Source organism: Cololabis saira, chromosome 16 (genome assembly GCF_033807715.1).
Source record: "Cololabis saira isolate AMF1-May2022 chromosome 16, fColSai1.1, whole genome shotgun sequence".
In the NCBI taxonomy this organism is placed as follows: Eukaryota; Metazoa; Chordata; class Actinopteri; order Beloniformes; family Belonidae; genus Cololabis; species Cololabis saira.
The window spans coordinates 25,515,377-25,534,941 of NC_084602.1; the positions used below are offsets into that span (position 1 = coordinate 25,515,377).

Genomic DNA, 19,565 nt, shown 5'->3' on the forward strand with positions numbered 1-19,565 from the left:
AGATTCAGTGCAAATAAAAAAGGAAATCTTCCCTTTTTCTTGTAACGTTTTAAAATCCCACAGTAGGTACGGCATTCTGAATAAACAATAAAAAATGTTTGTTAATGATGGAAAAAAGCTGCAACACAAGATTTCTCACATAAATGTAATGTATTTATTTATTTATTTCAGATCCCCATTAGTTGCTGCCTCAGCAGCAACTATTCTTCCTGGGGTCCAACAGTACAAATATACATTTCTAAAAAACGTTTACAGTACAATATAAAATGTTAGTTAAACAGAATAAAACAAAGTAAATAACAAGTACAAAGAACAACAACTAAAAAGAAAAACAAGACAAAAAACAAAAACTAATAAAAACTAAAGATAATAAGAAAACAATGAAAAAAAAGAAAATGAATTTTCCTAAATGAAAAAACGAAAATGAAAAAAACAAATAACAACCAAAAACAGATAGATTAAAGATAAATCCAAGTACAATTAAAGATAAATAAGTGCATACTAAATGAGGCAAATACAAAAACAAGAAAATGGCTAAAACCATTAGACACGATCTAAAACAACCAGTTTCTTTTGAACTTCCTTTCTTAGTCTCCTCTTGAAGCCAAATCTGCCACTAGTTGAAATAAGATTTTCTGGAAGTCTATTCCAGTAAGTAACTGCCCTGTACATTACTGTTCTTTTTAGTGCATGGGTTTTAGGTTTGGGCAGGGTGAAATGACCTCTCGTGGCATGTCTAGTATGATAGCTGTGGCTATCATTAGCCATCATGTACTGTTCTACGGAGAACAACCTACGATCCCTCTGTCGCTCAATTCAATTCGAAATACGTATTAATCCCACAAGGGAAATAGAAATTCTGATTATTATCTGTCTTACAAACTTTGCAGACACTATGAAAGAATCTGGCTTTGTGTCAGAAACATTTACGCTTCTTCTGTAGGTAACAATAAGCTGTTTCAAAGTATTTAAGTTATCTAGTATTAAAAATAGATGAGTGACAAAACCCTGAATGATGAAAATGATTTGGAGAAATGGTTCACATTCCATCACGCTTTGTGGTTTGAGCCTTTCATTCCTGCGCTCATTGAGGTAGATTATCTGGGTGTGGATTAGGGCGGGTGGTGTCAGCGCCAGTTATGCATTGTTTTTCGGGCATCTGAATTCCCTTGGGTGTGATCACTTCACAACACAAAGGACATGCTGTACAGAAATACTTACAACTGTAACCTTTACAATAGTCATGTGACTATAGCAATAATGTGTATGAAATATCAATTACATGTATATGAAGTTACACTGATTCACTTTGTATGGATAATTAGGTTTGAGCCTAATTCCTCAGTCAGAGAAGGTCACTTTTTAGTAAAACACAAGCAGCAGCTGGTCTAACTTGCACTGTGTGAATCCAGGCAATCTGAATGTTTGCTTTCAAGAATTTCAACTTCTGTTGCTAAGGGCAACCAGTTTGAATCTTCCCTTCAGTTGCTCTGTCCTTGACATGTATCAAAAAGTCTATCAAACTATTTCAGAGCAGAGCAGGAAGTTAAGGCTGACTGTAAAATCTTTTTTTTCCCCTTTTCACTAAATCATAGAATATAAACCTCTGCGGTTATTAGCATACAAGTCTGTGAACCCTCTTTAGAAACGGCCTCCTTACAGCCGCATTTCCAGTTGAAATGTGAAAGTTAGAGTATGGAAAACAGGTTGACTGTCATAATTCAGGTAGGTGAAGCAAAATATCATTTGTGCCACTGAATTCAGCCCTGCTCTCTGTTTCTGCCAGTTGCCAGTCCCACGTTAGTGACTTAGCATATTAGCTCCTGCTGGCTATGGCCAGGCTGCCTAATCACCTCGTCTTAAGCCCAGTGTTGCAGCAGCTCACCACTTTATGATGCAATGCTGCTGTGGAGGACCTCCACACCTCTCTCCCTACCTGATCACTGACTGACTGCTCCTGCACACGTGCCCCGTTCCCTGCGCAGCCCGTTCACGGAAGTGAGCGGAGGTAATTGGACACCTGAGGTTTCTGGCTCTGCCGGTCCCCTCCCAAGAAGGGAGGGACCCGGGGAAAGGCGTCTCCAGACTGGGCAGACCAGGGAAAGTTTTTTTTTTTTTTTTTTCCTTTTCAACCTAAGGAGATTTTCTCACACTCCAGCACACAAGATTTTCCTGCAACCTGAGACAGACACACTCAGGAATGAAGACAGACTCTACGAGTCGAGGATTCCAGGCTTCACACCGACCTGTTAAGAAATACCACCAACAACTTACTGCCTGCGTATTGGAAAGGGTTGGAGAGGCTTTTGTGAGAGGCAGGTGAACTCTGGTCTCCCGGGAGATTACAGGACATGCTTCCAGCCACTGAGCGGCATGGATTCATGGGAAGCTTGCTCACTGGGAGAAGACTAAACCACTGAAAACATTCAGGCCGAAGTCCTCTTTAAGTGATGTTGTGAAATTCCACCATATTCAACCTGTTTGTGAGTCATTAAACACGAGGATGTTTATTTTCTTTTTCCTTTTTACCACCAGCCTAACGCAGAAGGTAAGAGAAGTGGGGGAGATTTAGTCCACATAAAGGCTTTTTGTTCCACCGGCAGAAGTGAAACAGGAGCAGCTTGGGTAACTGGGAATGGGGGTATGGACCTTTTGTGACTTTGTCAATGGACACTGAAAGTACTATCGGTTTTGGTTCGCTCTTCAGCTGGAGTGACACTGAGCGTAAAAATGGACAGTGCAAGTAACGACTCAAATGAGCCGGGGAAGCAGCCCACTGGCTCCATCCTGAATGCTTTGACCGGTTTCTTCACACGGGATCAAGCCGTATCTAAAGATGCGCAGCATCCGGCCGTGTTGACGTCTTACAAGGAGCTGACGGATGAAGTTGTGCCTGAAGATGGTCCCGTTACCGGTGAAAACGACCTCCAGGGGAATCAGGTTCATCAGGATGATGAGAGAGTGCCAACGGGTGAACAAGAGGGAGTAGCGGCAGGAGCCGCGGTCGACCCAGATCTGGTGCAGGTCACGAGGGTGGAAACCTATAGTGACCCGGAAAATGATGAGGAGGAGACGTCCCTCAGTAGCACGGGTCTGCAGGAGAAACTTGGCAGCTCTCGGGGGTCTCCCGTACCCGAGGGGGAGGAGAAGGCAGCTGAACACGGCGACAGTGAGGAGCCAGAAGTGCCTTGGTTTAGGACCCACAAACTCAGAGGAAGGTCACGTGTAGAGGCTCTGTTATTCTCCAGCAGATTCTCCAGTAAGAGTTCCCTGGTCTCCCCTGGGTCGAAACAGGGCGACGACTGCAGTCCGGAGGGGAGTACTGCAGCAACATCAGGTGCTGAAGGGAACGCGGGGCTGGATGTGAGCACAGATCAGAAGGAGGAGGACACTGGCATCGATTGTTCTCTGCCTGTTCCCTCAGTCAGATCTGGGCAACTGATTTCGGAGGCTCCAGATCATAACAGCAACGTAGTCTCTCCATTAAAACTAACACGAAACAATGAGACGCACGAGGAACAAGCTGAGGCAGGGACTGAGGAGACTTGCTCCACTCAGACGTCTACGGACGCTCCTTCCAGCCCCAACACTCCTCAAGTCTTAAACCAATCACCTTCAGGGGCTGAGCTGCATAAATCTACGGTATCTACACCTGAAGAGTCCCTAAATGACAGCCATCCACGCGCTAGCCCGGCTGACCAGCGCACTGCAGATACAAAGACACCAGAAACAAGTAAAACACCACCAGTCTCATCGGCTGCCGCCGCCTCCTCCAGCTCATCCTCGTCCACCGGGACAGCGTTCTCCTCCCCCCCTTCCTTCCAGATGCCGGCTCTCTTCAGTGGTTTACGGGTGCTGAAGAAGGGGGCGGTGGGAGAAGACAGGGAAGTGGTGTCAGAGATAAAGCAGAGGCAGAAGGATGCAGATCTGGCCCTGCTCAACCTCAAGAAGACGGTTCACAAAGCCAAGCTCTCCCCCGAGCAGAAGGCAAGCACTCCTGTTAAGAAGCAGTTGGAGCCCAAATCAGTCTCAGAATGTAATGCAGTGGGGCAACTCAGTCAGATGCTCAACCTGGACAACCATGACAACACTACTAAGTCAAATAATGAGCAGGAGGGTGAGTCTTTTCATGGCAAAGAAGCGTGTGAGCAGAGAGAAGACGCTGCGGGAGAGAAAACTCCCCTCTCTGAATCCCCCAAATCCTCTCCTGAGAAGAAGAAAACGACAGACATGGCCTACGAAGCCTTCAAGAACATTTTTGGCCCTAAAACTGTCAAAAAGGAAAAGTCTGAGAATGTGGATCTGGAAACGGTGAAAAAGAGAATCAAGAATGACAAGGAAAGTCTGCGGCTGATATTTGAGAGAACCTCCAAATCTCCTGGCAAGGACTTGACACCTCCCAAAGAGACAGCTGTATGTATATGTGTGTGTGTGTGTGTGTGTGTGTGTGTGTTAGGGCTGGGCGATATGGACCAAAAGTCATATCTCGACATTTTCTAGCCGAATGGCGATATATATCGATATTTTTTCTGTGCCATAATTGGGGTTTCCCCCAAAGCATTATAGCATAGCATCTCTGTTAGCTTCATTTTTTCTGAGGCAAACCCTTAAAAAAACAGTCAGTTTTAATACAAAGCCTCGTGCCAAATGTCACACAGGTACCTTTATTAACAGAGGTCTGCACAATATGAAAATGTATAAAACAAATGAAATAAAAATAAACTGCCTGCATATATAGAATAAAAATGCTTCTTGAATAAAATAAAACAAATATCCCTTTCCTGCATAACAATTAAATTAAAATACACTGTGCAATTAATACAATGTAGACAGTAACAGGCAGACTTTTCCACTGAGGTTGACAGTTGTGCAAATAACAAAACATTTGTGCAAATCTCAAATAAAACATTCAAGTCAATTTGTCACAAAATAAGCTATATCAAAATCATACATTTTTTATTTTTTTTTAAATCGATATAAACGATATTGTCTCGTACCATATCGCGTTTGAAAATATATCGATATATATTAAAATCTCGATTTATCGCCCAGCCCTAGTGTGTGTGTGTGTGTGTGTGTTGTGTGAAATACGATTTAAATGAAATGATCCTCCACATTAATATTGGCGTGTGTGTTTTCTACCTACAGACGGAGGTCACGACCCCTACGGACAGTGAGGACAGGACTCCAGGGCGGCTGCAGGCCGTGTGGCCGCCACCCAAACCCAAGGATGAGGAGGAGAAGGTTGGGCTCAGGTACACCGAGGCCGGTAAGAACTTCAAGCTTGTAGTTTTCAACAACGCAGCCTGTGTTTACATTTGAAACAATGAATGCTGACAGAGGATCATGACGGATAAGCTTACTGAGACTCTTCAGGCTGATTGGCTTAGTGGATGAACCATCGTCTAGTTCTTCAGATGCCCAGACATTTTACAACTAAATAAAAAAACAACGTGATGATTTGCAAATGTCAAAAATCCACATTTTATTCACTCTAGAGCTTGGAACACGGGGTTGGATGTCAGCAAAGTTGGGATAGGGGTTTTTCTTGTCATTTTGTTTTCTTATTTCATGATGTGCCAGATGTTTTCGGTTAGTGAAAGGTCTGGACCTGGTCTGAAAGTATACCAGTTCAGCTCGGGGACATTTCTAGTGCCAAGCCAAGCTGTTTTTGTCATGGATGCAGTGTGCATGACGGAGCTTTAACCAGGGTTTGTGGATGGCAGAGCAGACGGTGTCTGTAGTGATTTCTGGAAGTGTTGGGGAACGTGTCCAGGGATTTCCATTACAGAATCATCTGTTCTGCTCCCTGAGGACCCAAAGATTACAGGTATCCACTAGTGATGCATGATAGTGTGCACATTTACGTCAAAATCAGGTTAAATTAAAGCAGCACTATGTAACTTTTCCACCTTAATATCATATTAAGAGTCATTGTGATGGTACATCAACTTCCAACAGGTTTAATGACACCTCTGTCATGATCTGAGGGGTCTGTATCGCCCTCACTGGCACTATGTAACTTTGAGGAGCATGGTAGGAACCCTTCCACACTAAAAAACTACACATTTTTACGGCTTTGACTGCTTTACGGCATATGTCACTTCCCCCTCCTTCCCGATTCGTAGTCGAGACGAAAATGGGCGGGGCGTGGAGCGCAGAGCTCCGCAGAAGCTGGTGTTGAGCTGAACGCAGAGCTGGTATCATGGCCGAAGCAGCGAAAAATCAGAAGAAAATAAAAGTTTTATTGGAGGAGGCTAAACAAAAAGAAAGAGGGAGAGTAACAAGCTAAATGCCCGGACAACAATAAACATTGGCCCGGTGTCGTGCCAAAAAGTGATTGCGTGCCAGAATCTGATTTGTGGCCGCGGGAGCGCGCACAGCAGCCCATTGAGCAATAGCGCTTAAACGTCAGATTTTCAGATTATGAAGCTCAAGAATGAGATCAAGTCATATTTAGGCAGAAACAACTTTTCATTAACTGTATTTGGCCTTCAATCAATTTTTGGCAGGTGAAAATGCCTATTTTGTGTTGTAAAAGAGTTCAAAGCAATCCTGTGAGCTCTAGTGTTTTATATTATGAATCTCAAGAATGAGATCAAATCATATTTAGGTAGAAACAACCTTTCATTGACTGTATTTGGCCTTCAATCATTTTTTAGCAGGTAAAAAGACCCATTTTCAGGGGAGAAATCAGATTCTGGCAGGCAATCACTTTTTGGAACGACACCGGCGTTCACTCGCTGGCATGAGCTGTAAGACGAGGAGGGATGTCCGAGCGATGGGGATTTATGGGGATAAAACAAGACACAGAATTATTATGATACAAATGTAAATGTAGAGTTCTATGTTCAATAAGAATAAAAATTAGAATATTTTCACATTCGTTTTGGTAATTCTAAAATGAATGACTATATCAACAACAGACACAGAATAATAATAGTGATCATAAAATGTTGTAATTGGCAATAAGGAAACTTTATAAAATAATAATACAATTGAATAGAATTACAGCACTAGAAGAAAGAAAGAATGCAATGCAAAGAAAATGTATAGAACATTTCTATTTTTCCTGAGAACTGTAAAATTGTGCAGGGCTGATCTGCAAAACATTCAGTTATTCACAGGTTATTTTTTTTTTTTTTGTCAGTAAGTATGTTGGACTACTAATTTATGACGAAGTCCCTCTAAAAAACGTGACAGGAAAAAAGGTGCCGTAGAACAAAACCAGGGCGCATTATCAAATGCACGCGACGGGGACAGGAGTTTTCCGGCAGTACGCGTTGGTGCTCATGGGAAACGTCGTGTTCTTTCTGGTAAAGCACTACCGCTTTTGTCCAAAGGAGCTGCCAAACTCAACAAAAGCTGAAAGTTACATTGTGCTGCTTTAAGTCAATGTAATAATTGATAAATGTAAAGGTTTTTAATGGCAGATGCAGATAAGTTCATACTTCCATATTTAATATAATATTCTCATAAATGGCAAATTTGTTCACCCGAGAGAATAAAACATCAAATATGCAGTGATGAAAACCTAATATTGTAGGACTTTTGACAGACCTTAAGAGCGAACAATAATCCTGGCTAAGTGCTGCTTCATATTGTTTCTGATTCAGCTTTGACGCATCGAAAGCCTTTCAGGTCAGAAACAAGACTGGTTGTGTTCGAACCTGCCGTCTCCTTTACTCATCTCTGACTCCTCGCTGAACGTGCTTTGAAAGCAGGAGCAGTGACGACGCTGCTGCCCTCCAGAAAAAGAACAAGTCTGGCGCGTTAGCTCCAGCGTTGTGCTGCTAGCACTCGTTTCCAGTCAGGCAGACACAGAGCCACACTTTGGTCCTGCCAGTAAGGGTCAGCAGATGACATAATGACCACAACATGAACTGTTTTAAAGGTGGTTCCCAACTGCAATCTATTTAATTGATTATCATTGATTTATCACTGCTATTTATTGGGTTTAAAAATGACATCCTTTTCCTCTCGTATTGACCGATAATTAATCTCTCTAACTATTTTGCATCCTTTGTATCCAGCACTAATTGTGAGAGATTTTTCCAGATTCTTCCAGATGATATTAAGCATTTTAGTTGATCGCAAATTCTGTTTGAACAAATTTAACTCCAAGAGATATTAGTCTGAAATGCGTTCACATTTTGTGGCCACAGTTTTTTGCAGATTGGTGAGCCTCTGCCTATCTTCACATCTGAGAGGCTCTTTATACCCATTCCTGTCACCCATTCCTGTCAAATCATCTGATCATTTGCAACTGTTCCTCCTGATGGTTTTTTTTTTTTTTTTTAGTGCTACTTACTTTTACGGAGTTCAGTTGATCATGTAACAACAATTTTCGAGGCATGGCGCTAATATTTTTCATAAAATGGTAGCATTTCTTCCTTTTGAATGTCTTTGAATCAGAATGAATAGAATATATTTTAGAGCGCCTTGCGTCCGTAAAGGTTCCTGCTTCATGGCACGACAGCGTGGCCCTTGATGGTGTTAGCGGGAGAAAACATTTAATGGAATCAGTTTCTCTGGCCAGTCTTGTATTCTGGGGCTATAATGCACACAAATGGACTACAACCACACGGTAGATTGAATTACCACGTTAAAAGCTTTTCTTTCATGCTCTGGGTCTTGTGTATCTAAACATACAGTGGTGCAGCAGCAGCTGCATGTTCCCTGTGGTGCAGATTTTCAGGAGAATAGATTAAGATGAGCTAATGTGGATTTGTTCAGTGATCTCTGCTCCATGTGTCGAAGGTGGAAAGCAGAGATTGTGTGCCATAAAGACTTAAGGGAGCACGATCCTCTGACCCTACATTCTCGTTTGCGTTACTTGCATGGTGGTTATTAAGAATACATCTGAAAGTAGATTTTTTTTTTTTTAAACCTTTTGACTTGCAATAATCATTACGAGAGCACGACATTAATCATCTTCTGAAACTGCCCGTATAGTCTGCCCTGGGGCGTCTGTTTCTAACAGGATCACATGAGAAGATGGACAGTCTGTAAGTTTTTATCGTAAATGGAAGTGAACAGTGTTGGATGCAAAAATGAGAGACACGTTTATACTGTCAAATCCTCAGGATGCACACAGGGGTCGCAATAGACAACATGAACCAATGCACACAGGAAAAATGGTTGCATTAAGAATACAAATATCACATACGTGTTGCAAATGTACACAATGCATACAAACCCTGACGTGCACTGCAAATGGCACAAATGATAAGCAGAAGTTTTCCAAAGATGAAAACAGACAGGGACATGATGACATCTCTCAGATGTTGTTGATGGCATAATGTTATTGCAGATATGTGATCTTATTATTGTTGTTATCATGTAAAAATACTTGTTAAAAGACACTGCAAATCTCTGATGTAGTTATTGAAATATAAGCCGGTTGATACTGTGCTAATCTGTTTTATCAACTCTCAAAATTAGCGTTGATTTGTTTTGGATTAAATCTTACTTTCCTTGTGAAAAACAATTTACACCAACAGATCAGCATTTCTGGTTGGTGCTTTGACCTTTACAAATGGTTTTGTTTCCATTCAGCTCGGAGTGTAATTTAAAAACTGGTTGGTTTAGTTGTGACTTTGCCTGCACTCACGGCGACCCAACGCTCTGCAGCATTAACCATTGAAGACAGGTTGATGACGTCCCTCCGACACTGCACAGCAACTCAATAGTAGATGAATATTTCACAAAATGATGTGTGGAAACATATCTTTTTTGCATGTGTGAAACCATACAAGTGCAAAACACTACTGATGAGTTGTGATGAACTGAAAACTGAAAACACTTGCTCCATTGTATATCAAGTGTATATGGAGTCAATCGGTGGTGTCTGCAGAGCGAGCTTGTGTTCTCATACAATTGTCTTGCTTTGGGTTGTTTTCCAGAGCACCAGGCCGCTCTCCTGCAGCTCAAGAGAAAGTGCAAAGAAGATCTGGAAAAGATGCACGTAAGTTGACTGTAGCAGCTTTGGATCGCCTGCTGTTTTTCTCAGCATAGACTCGTTGCAGAGCTTCAAAAATAAAAGTAAAGAAGGAAGTATGAAGAATAGAAAAGAAGACTAAAGGAGTCCTTTTTTTTTGATTGACCTGAACATCAAAGTTGCAACTGGTGGCTGTGGCCACAGGGTGGCGCTCAGCGCACATATAAAGTGCAGGTGAAGGAGCTGATGAAGGAGCTCCAGTAGTGCAAAGTTCAGGCACAGAATTGTAACTTTACAGATATTACTTTGTTTTGGGATTTTTTTGTTTGTTTTTTTTTCTTTTAAAAAAGGGGAACATTACATTCATTAGACAGGGCTATAATTCAACTTGGATCAGTACATGAGAGGAGAATTGCAAATGAAATGAAATGTAGTTAAACTCTCATATTACTGCGATGAAAAAAATGACTGCATTCGACCAAAATATAAAAATCTAACAATTAAACCACTTGAAAAGTCTATATTTCCTGATTAGATAATGTCCTTAGCCTTATCTGTGTGTTATTGTTTTTTTTTTAGCATTTTGGTTTCATCATATGTTTGATTTTAAATATGTAGATAAATAATACATAAATAAAATAAGAGTCTGGAGACTGAATTGGGCTTTAAAAAAGTGATATGAAAAAAACTCCCAGGGATTGCTTCTCCGGTTCTACCTCATATCTTAAAGTTGATTCCAGCTTTGACTCTAATTATGGGCTGCGTGCCTTCCTCGCTCACACGGTGACATCAAGAGCTTTGCTTCTCAGGTGTTTGACATGTCAAGAATCGATTCGATTCCGATTCTTAAGATTCAGAATCGATTATCATGAGTCATTTTAATTCAATCTGATATTGATTTGGGTTAGTGTTATTAAAAATGTTTTTTGAGCTGTTAACTGAATTACATGACTGTGTTGTTATGCAACATATTAATACTACTATTAAACTTGACCATGTTCATTGTTCGATAGTTTCACACCACATGCATGTATGAATTAAATGATGCGACTACTGGGCTTAAAGTTCACCGGGCGAAAGTATAATGATAAAAAAAAAGAAGATCTTTAGACATACGAATCGATTTTCAGTAATTATTATGAGAATCGATTTAGAATCAGAGAATCGATTTATCTTTTTTTCCAACACAGGCCTAGCAGTCAGCTCTTGAGAAAGGAGGGGACCACCATCTATTTTCTGATCCTAAAATGAAAAGAGTTCAGAAGGAAAAGATTTATTTCCAGATAACATCCTCTTTATTGCGAATGAATACTACGCTCAGGTTGGTTTGTTTTTCACTGCTGCTAAAGTCACATGGAACACTTGAGCATCGGATTTTACTGTAAGAGATGCAGATTAGAGAAAATGACAACCATCCCTGTTACTGTTTAGTAAATAACTCCTCAGATGAATAATAATGCACATGAAAACATTTTTACACCGGTCCTTTTCCCCTCCACAGGCTGACTATGAGGTCAGGATCTTCCAGCTGCGCGGCGAGCACGCCGTCTCCACTTCGAGCCTGGAGGCCGTCATCGCCAAGCTGCAGACGGATAAGCGGCCCAGCAAGGGCCCGGAGAGCGCTGAGGTCCGCGACGTGGCCGTGTCCACGTGGGACGACCTGGCTCAGAGGACGTACCGCACCGTGGGCATCCAGACGGACCGGGACACCTTCATCAGGAGCCCCGAGGGGGACGGGGGCCACGGCGCCCAAAGCCCCGGCCAGAACCCGCCCAAGAAGCTCAACTTGGACTCCATCGGACTGACTCTCAAAGCTGAGACGGCCCCTGGTCCTCCTGGACCGCCCCCGCCCCCGCCACCACCTCCTCCACCTCCCCTCCCCCCACCAGGCCACTCAGGACCACCCCCACCCCCTCCTCCTCCGCCTTTACCAGGCCACGCCGGACTACCGCCGCCGCCACCACCTCCACCTCCACCTCCACTGCCAGGAATGGCTCCACCACCGCCGCCACCTCCACCTCCTCCACCTGGCCTACCTGGAGCTTGTCCACCTCCTCCCCCTCCTCCTCCTCCAGGCGGCGGCCCCCCTCCTCCTCCCCCCATGGGTGGATTCGGCCTGAAAGTGGATACGGCCCCGAGGAAGCTCGCCATCGAGCCCGCCTGCCCCATGAAGCCCCTGTACTGGACCAGGATCCAGATACACGACAACAAGTACGTACCAGTCGCTGCAGAAAACTCTGCAACGTCAACGTCTTTTGATGCTCTCGAATTATACGTTCTGTTTCTACCTCAGAACCAGCAGCCAAGGCTGACAGATTTTCGACGTCACCCAACGAAGCCTGAAGCTTCTTGGCTGCAGGTTAATGGGATCAAACACACATTCGCTGCCTGCGCCGCAATTTAACCTCAACTTAAGGCCCCGTTGAGGTTCTTTTACAAAAGAGAAAAGTGGATTATCCAGACCATTTACAGTGGCTGTGGTCGTTGCCTGCGAGTGCCAGGCCTCCAGCTTTATGGCCTTGTATTTCCATGGCTGGCTTAGTGGAGGAAGCCGAGCTGTGCTTCTCGCCAGTGCTGGAGGACAGACCGACTACACATCAGCAGTTTCATGTCAGCTATAAATTAAACTCTAAAGGGCCAAGTTAAGGCACGTTAAATGGGTCAGATGTTTAACTATATCTGGATCAGCTGTGTGATCTGCGTTAATGGCGTGAGAGTCTGAGTTATGAGGGAGGGCAGTGAAAGGGTGGAAATGATGCCGGGATGTCTGAGTATAAGCTGGAACACAAAGTACAGTTTGCATCGTGAAGGAGAGGCTTTTTTTCTTCTTTTTTTTTTCTTCTTTTTTGGGGGAAGCTGCATATGTTGAATTTTGAGGGGTTGATTTGAATTAAATTACAGTCATAATCCAGCCAGTTACAAAGCCACCAAAATCTTTCAGTGGATTTGGATGTAATTTTTCTTTTCCAGGCCAGTTTCCTGGGCCGTAGCTCTCGGAGCTGAGGGACTTGAGTAAAAGCTTAATCAAAGATTTTACTTTTTTCTCTCAATATCACCATGTTCTCAGCAGAAAGCCTTCTCTGCCTCCCCGGCTCAGCCTTGTCTCCCTGCTGCAACGGGAGGAACACTGCGTTGGTTTACATGACCCTAATGGACCCGCTGCAGCACTTCACTTAATCGTTTTGGCATTGAAAACGTCACGAGCTCTTGCGTTAGATTGTTATGTCTGGGCTGCCTTTTTTTTTTTTCCCCGTGTAAATGAGTCTTGACAGATGAGCTGTAAGGTCACTAAACAATGACCTGCCAGAGGAACTGCAAAGTGTGAAAAAAGATAAGAGGAAATCATGGACATCATCATTCCAGAGCCTTTGTTTGGGTTTAGTTTATTTGATTTCAAGCCTGTTGAGTGGGCCGTTAATGACCATTTGTTAAACAGACTTTGGGAGGGAAAGCCCAGCCAGATGCCTGGACCGAAGATGTGTTTGTACCAGCAAATTGTTGAACATCCTCTCGACTTTAGCCCCCCACCTCCCCCATGTTCTTGTTTCTGCCTCTGTTTGTTTTTTTTCCACGTTACTCAGCAACTTCAGAGACACGGCTTTTGCCTCCCCTTATTTTTGTCCTTGCGGGAAATGGCCCTATATTACAGAAACAAGCGTGTTCCTTAAGCGTTTGTTATTTTATCACCTCGCTCATAAACAGTGCGTTTGAAAGTCGAGATTGCAGGAATTCCTGCCAAGTTTTTGTCGCGCTGCAAAATGGAAAACAGGTCGATACGCATCAAATAAACTTCCACGAATAGAGCGCTCCGTTTGTCGAGCTCCCGCAACCCCCTTTGTTTTGGCCTTCCATCTAAGCTGCTGTGAAAAAAAAAAAAAAAGCTTTGATGCATCCGTTTTGTGTTAATATATATTTGTGTGTATGACTTTCTTTTGTAGTAACAACACGCTGTGGGGGTCTTTGAAGGAGCCTGACATTGTCAACACCAATGAATTTGAGGATCTTTTCTCCAAAGCCACACTGCAGCAGAAAAAGAAGCCCCTGTCAGACACCTTTGAAAAGAAAACCAAAACTAAGAAGGTAAAGTCAGCCGGCTTTTACAGAGAACTGTTATTTTTGTTTATTTTGTTGTTGGTTTCGGGGCTTTTCTTTCATTTTAGTTGCCGTCATTTCTCTCTTAACTTCCTTGATAGAGGTTGCTCCGTACAGTTTGTCGATTGGAGTCGTGCTCCTTTGTTTAGTTTTGTTCGACGGAGGCTTTTTGTGTGCCGGTATCTTCAATCAGGACTCCCGCAAACGTGTATCAAACAGTGAAGAAATGGATTGTGAGTCTCATCAGATCTTCCTCCAGACGGCCTGCGGTTGCCAGGTCTCGCACTTGCTGGCAAAACCCGGTCTTTCAAGTTCACTCCCACATGTGTGTGTGTTTGCTCTTTTGCAGAAATGTGTTACAGAAAAGTCTTCACATTTTTTTTGTCTTCTTTTAATGCAAGCTTTTGTCAATATGGAGCAAGTACAGGAAAAATTATCAATTCTGTGCTTTCTGCCAGATTGATCCACTGTTCCTTCCAACCCACCAAACACTCAGACTCACTTGTTGATTACCTTTAAAATGCTGCAACTCGGCACTTCTTGTGCAGCCTGCGCTGCGTCAGCGTCCAGCTGCCTCTTGGTCTTCACCGTGGCGTCCAGGCGGTTGAAAATCGGCCACTGCCCCAGACTCCCCCCACTCAATCCATAGACATCCCCTATTCTGATCAATTTGCAAAGGCTCCACTGTGCTCCAGGGGGGGTCACAGGGTGTATGTGTCTGTATGTCTGTGTCCGTGCGTGTGTGTGTGTGCGTGTGTGTGTGTGTGTGTGTGTGTTTTTCTGTCCCTGCTCTACATCCCAACAGCTCTCTACTCAGTCTGGTCACTCAAATATTTGATCCAACTCAGACGACTGTCTCTTGTCTTTGCTTACATCAGCCTGGAGGACGTTTGACCACTCGAACGGCAACTACTACTAGAAGAAAATCATATCTCAGAAGAGTCCATATCCAGTAGTCTAACATTTTGTTTTTAAAAATGATCTCTATGACGCACTGGCCAGGGTTGTTATCTCTGTTTAGGCAAGGAAGAGTTTATTTATGAAGCACGTTTCAAACACAGAGACAGTTTGAAGAGCTTTTTATGTGCTAAGGTTTGCATCAGAACATTGGAGACAAAGAACAGTGAAAGAAAAGATAAAATCCATGAAGACAAAAGAAGATCAGATAATTGGAATATGGAACAATAAAAAACATGATACAAATACATGGATCAAGACGTACACAAAGATCAGAATACAGTAGGTGACACATGACAGAGTGCAGGAATAGTTGGAGCAAAAATGTAATTCAGCAAAGGAAAGAAAAGCTTTCAGTTTAACTTTAAAAGTAGGTGCTGGAGAATATTTAATACCAAGAGGAAGTTTATTGGACGCATTTTCCTTCTGTTTGGTTCCTAATAGATGTTTTACGAGCTGATTAGCCTACATTGTCAACAAGAGGATCAGAAATGTATCCATATTCATGACCAATTTGTGGACCTGCCAGTTCCATATTTACCTCTTAGTCAGTGTCAAGACTTAAGAACAGCTCATTGGCCCTGGTTTTAGTTAGATCCCCGTCAGCATCCTTCTCAATGAGCGGAAGCTCTCTAAAAGTCTCTTTTTGGAAATAACGCTCACCAGAACATTATAGTGGTCAGTCTGATGAAGGTAAAGGCATGGGTGAGCTGCTCCGAATCTTGTTTGGACCTGTGATTTCTGAACCACAAGGAGATCAGAACTAAATTAGGAGCATCCGGCTTTTCACTCGCTCTATTCGCTGACAGAGGAAGTCTAAATCACCATAGTTGTTTGGTGAAAGAGCTACGTAGATAAGAGTATCATCTGCATAGCTGTGGTACCATGACGCGTGGGTAGGTGTAGAAATGACCCGCGATCGCCCAACGTTTTCAGCCAACCTGACCGCAACTGGAACTGCAAATTTTGATAAACACAAAATAATACATGACCTGCAGTCTTTTTCTTTCAAAAATACAATGAATAAAGGTAAGCTCTTGATGCATCATTGCCTTAATATTTATATGAGCAGCAAATACAAGTGTTCATGTTATGACATGACATCCTGCTCCGGTGTTATTAGGGCTACAGACTATTGCCTAGACCAGTGGTTCTCAAATGGGGGTACGCGTACCCCTGGGTGTACGTGAAGACACTCCAGGGGGTACGTGAGATTTTAAAATATGCATATATTTAAAAAGTAGCATCCATGCAAAAATCCTTTAAAAATAATTATTTCATAAATAATTGAGGAAAATATAAGTCTAAATTCATAAAATGAATTTTATCTTCAGGAGTAGGCTATTCAACTTATTATCCAGAGTATCCCCCACACCAGGATGGTTCCACCTAACCTGTCAAATGCCACCTGGCTTCACCTGTCAATCCCTTGGACCAACAATGGAGTCGTGGTTGAAGCGTAGCAGCAATATTTTTATGTTTAATAAATCAGTTACTGATGGCACAGTGCTGTTTTAGGTCTTTTTTTTTTTTACAACCAAAAGTGCTTTGCGCTGGTTAGGGGGTACCTGGCTGAAAAAATATTTCACAGGGGGAACATCACTGAAAAAAGGTTGAGGACCACTGGCCTAGACTAAAAAAGGGCCTTCCCATCCGTGACAAATTCTTGGATATATTTGAAACATATTGTTGCTGTTACTGATATTTGATTTTAAAAGAAAAGAAAAGAGCCCTTGCACTAGGAATATTCATGGTCGGTCTCAACCTAAATGTTCAAACACTGATGATCCATCAGACCAACAAATATGTGTATTTTTTTGTTTTCAATTCTCGCGTCTTCAACTTTTTCCCGACCGTCTCCTACGCTTGCCTTTTGTCACGCTCACCGTGGGGAAAGCTCGTGCTGCAAGGATGTCGTAGTATTGATGATTTTTATAGTGTTTGCATTTCTATATGCTGTAATTGTGTTAAAATATTAATTTCAATCAAAGTGGAATAATTCTTCCAACCAGCCCGACCGAAACCCGATCTGAATATCATTGTGCATATTTTTGTCTGACTATCACTGCATGTGACCGCTCAGTCCGGATCAGCCGGAGCATCACTACTGTTGTGGACATGGTCATGTTTTATTCACAATAGAACCTAAACAAACGTAACCAGGGTTTAAATTAACAATATGTATCATTTTACGAAAAAAAGAAAGTACATTTAACGAAAAAGGGTGGTATTTACCAGTGTGTAGCAAAGGCGTCCGCGTTTCTTTCGAGAATAGTCCATGTACGTCTGGAGTCCAGTTGCTGGAGTTTTGGAAGGGAAACGTTTTCCCAGGCTTGACTGACATTGGATTTGAGCTGCTGACGAGACGTGGGTCTTCTTTTTTGTATTTTCTATTTCATGATGTTCCAAATGTTTTAACTTTGCCGACGGTCCAGACGCCACTCTTTTACTTTGAAGCTATGCTTTTGTAATGAGTAAAGTGTGTGGATTAGCATGGGCTTACTGAAGGATGCAAAGCCTTCCCTGAAGAAGAACCTGCATATAAAACATCAACGTTACCTTTCCAGATGTGCAGGCTGTGCGCTTCGTCGACACTAATGCACCTTGCATCAGAGATGCAGGCTTTTGACGGAGCTGGAAGGTCTGTCTTCTCCTCAAACCAGAAGACGAGGCATCCATCCAGCCATCCATTTTTATTTTTTTTGTACCTGTTTAACCCTGTACAGGGTGACGGGGGTCTGCTGGAGCCTATCCTTCCGTATTTTACGGGACGGGTGGCAACCCTACCTAACATACATGTTTTTGGACTGTGGGAGGAAGCCGGAGTAACCGGAGAGTACCCACGAGAACATGCAAACATGCCTTGTCATTTTTGCGCAAGGATTTATTCCCCAGAACTTTTGATAATATTATCTATTTTAGATTATGAGTTATTCAAAGTCTTCACTATTTAAGACCAAGGAACAGGGTTTTGAAATAGTTTTAAAATCTGTGGTGGCATTTTTTTTTCAAGATGCTCTTTTTATACAAAGTCACACAACTGATCTTTTGCCAGTTAGCCTAATTAGTTGGTTGTAACCCAACTGACATTCAAATAAATATGATTTAAGGCCGTAATCAGTGCCGTCTCAGCGCTATGGTCAGTCTGAAGCCAGGCTAAAATCTGCTTTAAAAGGAACCCTGGCTACGCAGTTGATGCAGTTGCTGGGATTTTGTCCCACTCTCGCCTCATCCCGTCTTTTTTGGTCTTCATTTGGCTCGTTTTGAGATATGTTTTCAGTGTTGTCCTCCTCCTCGACCTTGTTCTCGGGTTCAAATTGAAATGGCTGAACAGATGACATGTTTATCCTCTGGATTATCTCGTTGAGCAGTCAAAGCAGTGTACGGGGGCCAGCATGTGCCACCGTCTGACGTCACTACCCAGAATGCATTGCGGTGTAAACAACAATGGCGACCTACGAGTTAAATTATATTTTCAAATTTTATAAAAACGAAGACATCAAAAAGGTTTTTTTATATCACATTGTTATAATTGATACCAACATTTATCTTTTAAGACCTACATGTCTTAATAGCCAGGGTTCCTTTTAAAGGATATTGGCGATCCATGCTGCTCTGCTTTTGTAGTGGCCAATTTAAGAAAAAGGGTCTTTACAGTTTTCCTGTGATTATTACAGCGTTTTTAATTGTGAAGTAAATGTTATCCCAAAATGTTATTTGAGGATTAAAGAGAAAAATAGAGTTCATGACGGCATGGTTGTTTTTTTGGGGGGTTTTTTTTCAGCCAGCTCAGAAGTTCAACTTCCTGGAAAGCTTGTCAAAGTAAGAGAGACTTGTTTACGTGATCATTTTTTAATCCTTGAAAGTTTATATTCTGAGTGGAAAGGAGAGAAATGATCTGAATCACCAGCTGATGAGGACTTCCAAGAAGTTCAGCATGGGAAGGACGGGGGAAAGGGCAGGGGGTACGGGTAGGAGGGGTGACCGAGTACTAGCTGCTTCTGAGGTCTGGGATCACGGAGATGGACCGTTGGGAATGGTCTTTAGTTTTAGTTACTTCCAGGTGTTAACCGATCCTGCTAATATTGAGGGTTTAACCATTAAACTAGATGTAAAGTGTGCTGAGTGGTCCTTTCCCCTTCAGTGGTGGAGCGAGCGCGCGCCAAGGCCACGGGCTTTCTCAACATGTTTTGCTCTGCAGAATCTGAACCAGACGGCGGTGTGTGTCCTTCTGTGTGAACACCAATACCAGTCGCCTCGCAGCCAGACTCCCTGCCTCTCGTCTCTGTCGACACACCCCTCGCGGTCTGATGTTGCCAGAGAATCTGTGTTTTTGTCTGGATTAGGAGCGTGTGTTTCAGTCACCTCTTGTGTGTGTTTCCTTGTTTTAGTTTGTTTGCCTATGCATGGACATGTGTATGTTTTACTGTGTGTGTGTGTGTGCACGCGTGGGTGTGTGTGTGTGTGTGTGTGTGTTGACAGCACATCCCCACAAGTCATTATGCACTTGCTCAGAAAGTGTTGCCAGATCGTGCTCACGCTACGGCCCGGGGCTCCGCGCGGCAAGAGGAGATGA

At 42.9% G+C, this 19,565-nt stretch overlaps 1 protein-coding gene across 2 annotated transcripts in view; it reads left to right on the forward strand.

Moving 5' to 3' along the window:
• Positions 1–19,565, forward strand: part of LOC133462783 (formin-1-like) — a 58,628-nt gene that overhangs the window by 11,043 nt on the left and 28,020 nt on the right. The window contains exons 1-5 of one of the 2 annotated variants that reach the window (XM_061744224.1): positions 2,145–4,413; positions 5,149–5,269; positions 9,906–9,967; positions 11,442–12,151; positions 13,879–14,020. In XM_061744224.1, the coding sequence (XP_061600208.1) occupies positions 2,731–4,413; positions 5,149–5,269; positions 9,906–9,967; positions 11,442–12,151; positions 13,879–14,020 (2,718 nt within the window). In that variant the 5' untranslated portion in view covers positions 2,145–2,730. Of the gene's footprint in view, positions 1–2,144; positions 4,414–5,148; positions 5,270–9,905; positions 9,968–11,441; positions 12,152–13,878; positions 14,021–19,565 lie in introns of those variants that run through there. The other variant, XM_061744223.1, reaches the window with a different exon arrangement.